This window comes from Opisthocomus hoazin, chromosome 4 (genome assembly GCF_030867145.1).
Source record: "Opisthocomus hoazin isolate bOpiHoa1 chromosome 4, bOpiHoa1.hap1, whole genome shotgun sequence".
Taxonomy (NCBI): Eukaryota; Metazoa; Chordata; class Aves; order Opisthocomiformes; family Opisthocomidae; genus Opisthocomus; species Opisthocomus hoazin.
Genome location: NC_134417.1, coordinates 29,669,350 through 29,678,252, shown reverse-complemented (window position 1 = coordinate 29,678,252; position 8,903 = coordinate 29,669,350). Strand labels below are relative to the sequence as shown.

At 41.6% G+C, this 8,903-nt stretch overlaps 1 protein-coding gene and 1 pseudogene across 1 annotated transcript in view; both read right to left on the bottom strand.

Moving 5' to 3' along the window:
* LOC104336577 (transmembrane 4 L6 family member 1) overlaps positions 1–8,903 on the bottom strand; it is a 55,184-nt gene that overhangs the window by 3,257 nt on the left and 43,024 nt on the right. Inside the window, exon 2 of the mRNA XM_075418511.1 lies at positions 60–149. Within this exon, the coding sequence (XP_075274626.1) occupies positions 60–149 (90 nt within the window). The remainder of the gene's footprint in view (positions 1–59; positions 150–8,903) is intronic.
* Positions 156–4,241, bottom strand: LOC142361147 (transmembrane 4 L6 family member 1 pseudogene; annotated as a pseudogene).

The window sequence follows — 8,903 nt, the reverse complement described above, 5'->3', positions numbered from 1 at the left end:
ACACAGCCATCACCTTGTCTTTGATATTATCTGGGACTGGAGCATATAGGGCCACTTACCACACAGCTTTTCCCACAGTCCTCATGGCCAAAGCACCCACAGCAGTCATCATTGTGAAGCCCAATGAATACTGCAGCTGGAATGAGTACCTAGGGACGGAGCAAACAAACCACACCGTTCGACTTTGTTGCACAGACAGGGCAGATAAAACACAGTCCTCACATTGCATTCGTTTATATTGCTTCTTGGTAAGGGAATGGGGCGCCGCCTGTATAGATTATTTGGTTTTACTCCTATTAACACAGTAGGCATCTTGCTACTGATATCAGCAGCACCAGCAGCAGTATAGGTATATTTCTATTTCTGCTTTGTGTATACACAGTGCTTAAGTGCATAAAGAGCCTGTCGATAGAGACCCTGCTGTGGTATAGCTGCAAGTTAATGTACTTCAGCTTTAAAAATTTTTGTCCACATTAAAGGCTATATCTTGCAAATAAAATGCTTTGCAAAAAAATGCATTCACTTTCTGCCAAATAAGGACTACAAGATAAGTCTCTCATCGTTATTTTGTTAAAAAAAACAACTACTACCAACATATTAGTTACTGAAGAGTAGTCATCTCTGCCTGCGTGACAAACCAGTCTGACTAGAGTAGAAAGCCTAGGAGTATTTTGACCAATTCTAGCTTTTTCTAGGTTTTCACAACCAGTTTTCAGTGAAAGAAAAGCACAGTAACAAACAAGCAGCTCTCTGTAAGAAGCATAAATCTTCCATACTCTAGAGCTTTTAGCATAATATCAAGAGGGAGCAGAGTTGATTTAACAGAGTATCTTCCCCACCAGCACTAATAGGACTTTATAAGTCTGCCCTTACAAAGACTCTATGCCCAGCAGTACCTCAGAAAACCATAAAGAGCAAAGTGCTTTCTGCAAACTGCACAGGTTTACTTATGAAGACACAAAAATAGCAACTATCCAGCTGAACAGGCACATACTTGTCAGCCCTTACTCAAACCTATCGCTGAGCCCCAGTGCTGCAGGTCCAGAAGAGGTTGTACAAGTGTGTTCCAGGAGCAGTCCCACTGATTTCACTCGTATTACTCTGTGCGTGAAGACCAGTCTTTGCAAATCCGAGCCTAGGTTGCAACGGGGCTGTAACACAGCTGTAAGCACCTCTCAAGACGGAGGGCCTTACCACGCAATTGTTTTCAACCCGCAATTCACAGACACCTTGAGATCTGTAGCCTATTTCTAAGTGGACTTTTAAAAGCAAATGAAAAAGTAAGCCTGGAGTCAGTGAACTTAAATATGCTACAATGTGGTCCACAAAACTGAAAAGGTAGAAAACAACATCTTCAGATTAATAATGTCCTACAATGGATGCACTCAATTCTTCATCCTTTGCTGTTACTCGAATGCAAAGCTTTAATAACTGCCGCTTGATTCCTCTGAATAAAAGAGCTAAGGCAGAGAAATAACTGTCAACATTTCAGGTAACAGAAATTAAGGGATTGTAACTAAATGCTAGTTATCTAGGGACATTTGAAAGGAGAATAGTTCAATAACACAACAAAAAAAGATTTAACCCTTTATGCAACCCGTGACCCGCTGAGAGGCTTGGTCCCAGTTCTGCACTTGGATTCTGCGACGTAGAGCCTATAATTTTCTCAGCTCTAAAGTGACATAATGTTCCAGATAAAATAACCAATACTAACAAGTAATACCTATGGGGTAATATAGCTAAGTCCTTTTGATACAACTCCAGAGCTTCCTGCTGATGAGATATTTGATCAATCAATTAATGTAACTGGTAAAGAAACAGTAATACCAAGTAACTCCAAAATAAACTTGAAAGAAACCACTAGCTCATTACTCACCAAAAAGCCTCCACCTAGAATGCCATGAAGGCACTCCACGTATCTGCTGAGATGATGCTCTGAAGCAAATCTTGTTTCGCCATTGGGAAAATAAAGTAAAACGTTGGCCACGATGCTCAGCAAGGCAAGGATGAGCAACTTATAACCAACACATCTAGCACACCTTCCAAAACACATGTCCTCAGCTTTACAAACACTTCTTTCACTAGTCCAATCCAATCTCTCTCATACCTGTCCACACCTAAAAGAAGATCAGCCTTTATTCTCACCTCCTTAAATACTCAGGGTTACCTAGCTACCTGGATGATGTTTACACCTCTTCATAACTACTACTCCCAATTGCAGGGTGAGGGAACAGGGATGGCAGAACGCCACCACCCTTTATAAATGCAGTAATTGTGGTCAAACCAAATGCAATCAAGGAAATATTGAATACTAGGTAATATCACTCTAATATATGATGCTTGGAATGATCACCAGTGAATGATTAGACAGAAAAACAGGCTTAAACCACAAGTTCTGTTAGGAATTGAAGGAAAAAGGTTTTGTTTTCTCTGTTAGAAGCAGGTTTGACTTTTAGGTTTATAGACTGATTCAGCACAACCTGAAGCCAGGGAAAGACTCAGCTGACTTCAACAGCACTGAGTCAGAGTTTTGGCTATAAATGGAATAAGGTCTACAGCAATGCGAAGTATGTAGAGCAACTTCTTGATTTGCTATCCTGTTGATGGAATAAGAGCAAACCTCATCAGGAGGTTGGAAAACAAATAAAATGGACAGGTAGCCTTCTAAGGAGTGTCCTTGTTCTTGCCATTATAAGACAAGCTGAATTTAGATTAACAGCCACTTGTTAAACCAAGCAAACACTGGTGAAAAATACTGCTTCAGAAAGAAGATTATAAAATACAGTCCTTGTACTGAAACGTCATATATGGAAATGCAAAAAATAAAACATGTATTATATCAGGGGCTTCCAAACTGTGTTACATGTACCAGTACCATTAATTTGCATAGTAACTAGCAATACAGTGTGACCTGGAAAATTAAGATCTGGTCTTCTCTCTTTTCCCTCATACAAAAGTTGCTAAAATAGCCAAAAGCTTCCTTGTTCACATACATACAGCTCAACACAGGGGCATGAGCTGCCATGCCCACTACCACCACATGCTAGAATTCTGGTAACCAAGACATGCACAGGCCCAGACTAGATCCGGGAGGCGCTGCTGCTGCAATGTAATTCTCGTTGCAAAACCAGTATCTAGACAAACCAAGTTTGGGAATGTACAGGGCATTAGAAGACCGCAGTGAGGCTTTTTCAATCATTTAGGGGGAAAAAATACTTATTCAGGTTTTTTGGCTTGTTGGTGTGTGTATTATTTTTTTACCAGCTAAATAATATGTAAACAGAAGCCCAAATCAAATCCATGGTACTCTTGCAAGTGATATGAGCAACACTTAAGCTGAGACAGTGAGCACCCAAAAAGAAAGCGGGGGTGGGGGAGTCGGGGGGGGGGGGTGTGGAGCAAGCAGTCTTGTGCACATGTGGTTTTGCAACGTAACTTCTCCGGGTATTGTAGCTGTTGACCTTGGAGACTTCCTTCATTATGAGAAATATCCTCCAATTGTAGAAACACGGGCTTACCATTATTGTACATTTCACCTCTGATGACTGAAACAAATAAACATCATCCTGCAAGTTTCCTCTGCAGAAGCAGATGGCTGCTCAACTGAAAACTCCCTTCATTGTGTTATGCTAAAAAAACCAAACCACTCCCTAACAAAAAAACACCACGCAACACGCTCCCCCTCCCCAACCACCACACCATACATATGGCCACTGGGAAGTAGATTTAAAATCTGTTCTATTTATAACCTGTATAATTGTTTTCTAAACACTTGATTTGAAATAAAGTTTCACATAATCAAGAACTTCCTATATTTAAAATCAGTTCTGTACATTATCAAGCACGCGGGGCATAGCACGGGCATTGCCGTCTGCAGTTACTACCAAAAAGCCCCCCCAAACAATACAGTAGCAGTTCAGATCACTCTCCTCAAGCTTGTTTACTTCTTATGCTTGTTTGCTTCATACATCATCATTTTATTGCTCAAAGGGAACAGCAGTGGATTTCTGGAATGCATCACGGGCATGTCAAGTTCTAAATGCTGGAACTGACCCCCCGCCGAGCAGCAGCCAAACGAGAGCATCCCATCAGCCTGAGGAACAGCCGGGCCCGAACTGCAGCTTGTGACATGCTCCAGCACCACAAGACGACAGAGTTTACACCAGTGTAAACAAAACCAGAATTGGGTTTTGAGTCTTTTACACAAGAACCACAGTGTTTGCACTTGAAGAGGTAAGATAACTGCTTACTCACAGGTGCTTCCCCACGCCCATGGGAAACTCCACTATTTCTTTCTCACAGGACTATTCCTGTAGCTTTGATGCCTGTCCTGGACAAAGAACACATATTAAAAGGCAATCAATCACCCAGTGTTATTAGAGACAATAAAAGTCTAATTCTAGGCTAAAGCCTAACTTTAGACTGTAGGTCTAGTCCTCAGCTCTGGCTGAGAAGCACCTACCGCAGCACGGTACAGGAAGGACAAGACAACCGACGGAGTGGTGAGGCAGTTTTGATAGCACGCGCTAAGGTCCAGCAGGTAGGACCATTGTGAAAGATGTCCATATCCGCTCCTGGCAGAAGGGGGCTGGCTTATAAACAATTATAGTAACTGGCTTGTATCCTCCAGTCATCAATTCTGCAGGATAAAGCTTGTCAGCAGAACAGTGCAAGGCTCTGTGCTCTGAGGATGCTGCAGAACCCTCTTTCCTTAGCTCTCCAGCACACGGTCAGGACAGTCTGGCTGCAATGCACTTCACGGAAATGAGATTTTTATAGTACAGCTACCCGTAATCCTCAGCATTAATCTTAATCTTGCTAACCCTCCCTAAACTGAATGTTGCCTTTTTCTTTTTTTTTTTTTTTTTACAATTTTAACACCTAAAGAGGTTTTCATTCCTTATAACCAGACAAGGGATAAAACATGTGCAATAAACATTTCTGCAATCAGTGTTTTCTGAGCAAATATAAGCAATCTCCCGACTTAAAGATGCCAGAAAGATGGAAACAAAGATGTCGCTCTACAGAAAAGCATAAAATGTGTCTTCCCAATAGTTTCCTCTAATGCTCCAAATGGTCAGTCCTACTGCTTTATGCTGCTCTATAGCCACCCCTAGACACGGTTTGCTAAAAGACACAACAGTGATCAAGAGACACAGCTGAAAAGGACACGTGACAAATGTCTTCCAATTACCTTGAAAACAATCTGAAGAAAAAACCAAAAAAACCTTGAAGCAAATAAAACTTTTTTACGTTTTAAAATCTGGTCAGATGTGAATCAAGGGGGGCTTACTGATATCATTGCCATTTGGACACCCTACATTACAACTTCCATCACAGAGCTTCTCATTATAACTCTTCTTAAAAATCTTCTGGTCCCATCCACCACTGGCAAAAGGTTAATGGGAGGGAAGCATCTCTCGTGATAGGGTGTGCAACTGCATGACATCTGTAGATGAGACATGGCCTGAGAAATAATAGCACGGGCTTTTATTGACGGGGCAGCACAATCAATGTCTATCGACACAGGTTATGAACTCACACTTGTATTCCCTTATGAGCTATTCTCATTTGTTCTCCTTTTACTGTTTAGTAGGTTACTGCTCACAGAGGTAAATACTAGCTCAGGCAACTGCTGGGAATGATGACGAATATGCAGTCACCTGACAGCTAAACTGAGCTAAGCCTCTCAGCCAGCTCTCCCGACAGAGCTCCCAGTGACCTCCAGAACACCCACGACTTCCCTTTAATCGAATGGAGAAACACCCATCCATGCCACCCTCCGTTTCTCAATGTCCAAGTGATGCATCGCTCATGTTTTCCAGCCATTGTCCACACAAACACTACGCTGTAGCTGTAATTGTCCTCAGGCAGCCACCTCACAAGCGCACGTCAATCTGCAAACTCCACCTGGACAGTCATGAGAGGAAACCGCTCCCCTGACGTCCCAGGTGTCTATGGTCTCCGGGCCAGAGTCAGAAGAAAGTTTCCAGATTACCTTTATTAATTACTTGACAGCTCCTTCGATGAACTAATGAGCTGCCTCTGAGGAGGAGCAACCACCTGTTGTCATGAACGTAAAATCCACCACTCCTTATACAGCTATAGCACACATGCCTATGCTCGCTTGCTATCTCTGAGACAGAAAACTGATCTGAGCTGTAGAAGTCAGCTTGAAGCAAGCGCTCACACTTCTATGCAACAACACACATTGACACATATAAAGAAGATTTAATTTATTAGTAATAATGCTGACCGAAGAACGAGTCAGCAATGATGCAACAAAAGTAGTTTTGACACTTCACCAACCAGCTTGGAGATTCAAAAGCTTCCAGTCAGGGCAGAGCTACCACTAAATGAGCATACAGAAATTCCTCTCTCTAAAGAGCCCATAAACCTTACTTAAGAACAACTATTACTGACCCTAGACTTGCAACGCTACTGTAACATCATTCCACAATCAAATAAACCACTTCAAAAAACTGTTTTCTGGTGACATATAAAAACCATGATGTAGACCACATTCATCACTCCTTGCAACAATGTTATTATGATAAAAGTAGGACATAAGACAAACAAATCCTATTTCTGTTTCTGTCACAGCCTGTGGGTGAAACCTTGGCCATGCAAAATGGCCAACGAAAAATTGTTTTCCTTGGACTGTAGCATTCACACACAGGTTTCCATTCTGTATTTCTAGTCGATTCCTAAAATTGTGACACTCTTGCAAAAGTTAAACAATCATGAAGCGTTATCATCACTGTACTATGAGCATAGTCTGTTCTATGCTGCGTGTATGCAAAGGCTGTATGAATCAGAAAACGAGGATGAGCTTAGCACACGTGTCTCTGCACAGCACGATGATGAACAGACTGTCTTCAGGCTCGAAGTGTGCCACTTTTGTGACTCCCCTCCCCTGTAACAATATGCATAAAACAGATGTCCAGTAAAAGGCATTCAATTCTGACACTTCAGAGAACATGGAACAAAAATTACCACGATTATGTCTTTGGCTTTTGTGGTGCAAAATCATTAAGCATCTTTGTTTCTCCTACAGTGATCCTGTGAGTAGTTTTCTACTTACCTTTAATCTAGCAAAAAAAGATTACCTCTATCATACCACATATTTTAGAGCTGTAGGCTCAAAAAAAGGAAAGAAAAAAAGAAAAGCAACAAATTTCATTGCCCATTTTTGTCTCATTTGCATATGCTTTATGCACTGTTCACGCATTCTTATCTCTGGAACTACTCATTAGTAAGTTCATGCCAGTTTAAAACTTTTAAAATGCTTCTTGCTGAATGATGCCACAACTCCTGCTTGGCTAGGCACAGTCTATGTATTGATTCCATAGAAGTAAAATATGAAGTTCAGTCTTTAAAATTAACACGTCTTGCATGTTATCATGACTGATATTGCAGCATGCTGCATTTGCTTGCAAATCTTTCAGCATCAGTAGTAACAGGATCACATACATCACAGTCAGAGGAGCAAATCAGACAATGACCACAAGACTCTTGAAAGATGATTTCCCAAACTGCACTCTCACCCTTCCATCAGCCTTTGCTATCATCATTTAAATTGGAACTCTGAAGTTCATTTAGCAATATACATTCAGTGCACTGAATTTTTGCTACCAGCTGATCCTTAAAACAGTTGTCAATCATAGAGCCAACTATTTCACGGTCATGTTCCTCCACCAGGCATATCAAGATCTCAAAAATGCTCTACAAACGTAGCACACATTTTTAACAGCAGAATGCTAATAAAAATATTTAAAACTACAGTTAAAGAATAAATCAGACTACAGATGATCCCTTTTAATCTGATCAACATTTAATGGAGAAAAGCAGAAGAAAATAACATTTAACACTGATTATGTTTTAATTAATTCTTAGTCTTTTTTTAAGGAAACATACTGGAACAATACCACTGAGACTGTACTCTGCGTAGATATAGAAAATATCTGTCTGCCATACGGTGCCTGTACTACCTACAACGCTTTACTGTGGCTGCTCCTTTCACAAGGTCCTTCCAACTCACATATGTGGTGCTATTCTAATGAACTGTAATTTGGTTTGGAGGGTGGGGAAAGACTAACTTACTGAATTAGGAGTTTTATATCCCTTTGAACTATAATTCCAGCTATAAGTATCCATGTCACCAGTGCACCTAAAAATGGAAGCTAATGCTGCAGACTTACACACATGTCCATTCCAGAGCAATATTCCATCACACAGCCGTCCCCTCAGGGGTCACATCCTGCCCGCAGGACTTGCTGCAAGTCCTTGGAAGACAAGGACTCCCCCCGGTTTTCTCCAGCACGCTCTAGTGATAATCGGGCTGTGAGCAAACAGGCTCTGTTGTGCCCATTCGTTGGTCACTGGCTCCAGTGCACTCTGGCTCTCCAGTCTTCTACAACAGCTCATGAAATACCATCTTCAAGCGACATCTGCCACCTGCCTTCCGCATCAGACAACAACGCTCAGTAAGAGCTACTGATGGCACAGGAGTCGGGAGCAACGTGCTCTGCGAGAACAGGAACTGAACCCACCGTACCCACCGAGTCAGATCCTGAAGGCTTCAGCCAGACTGGACTGGGTTCAGGTGCTAGCTCTGAAAGAGAGCTCTTCCAGGAAGAGCACTACTATATGGTAAGTCAAAAAAGGAAGTAAACCAACTTCCTTCTTTTACAAGTCTTCACAGCAGAGAAGCAGTCCTGCTCTTTGCTCTCCACAAGCACAAAGACAAAGGAAACAAACAAAAATACTGGAATTTTCCTTGAAAGGTGAGGACAAAAAAAAAGAAAAAAAAAAAAAATCACAGCCCTTCTCTAGTATCTGAGCTGAGTCAGGTGATACTTTCCTCCAAAAAGGCAGGCACTATCTTTGAGGAAACTGCAGCC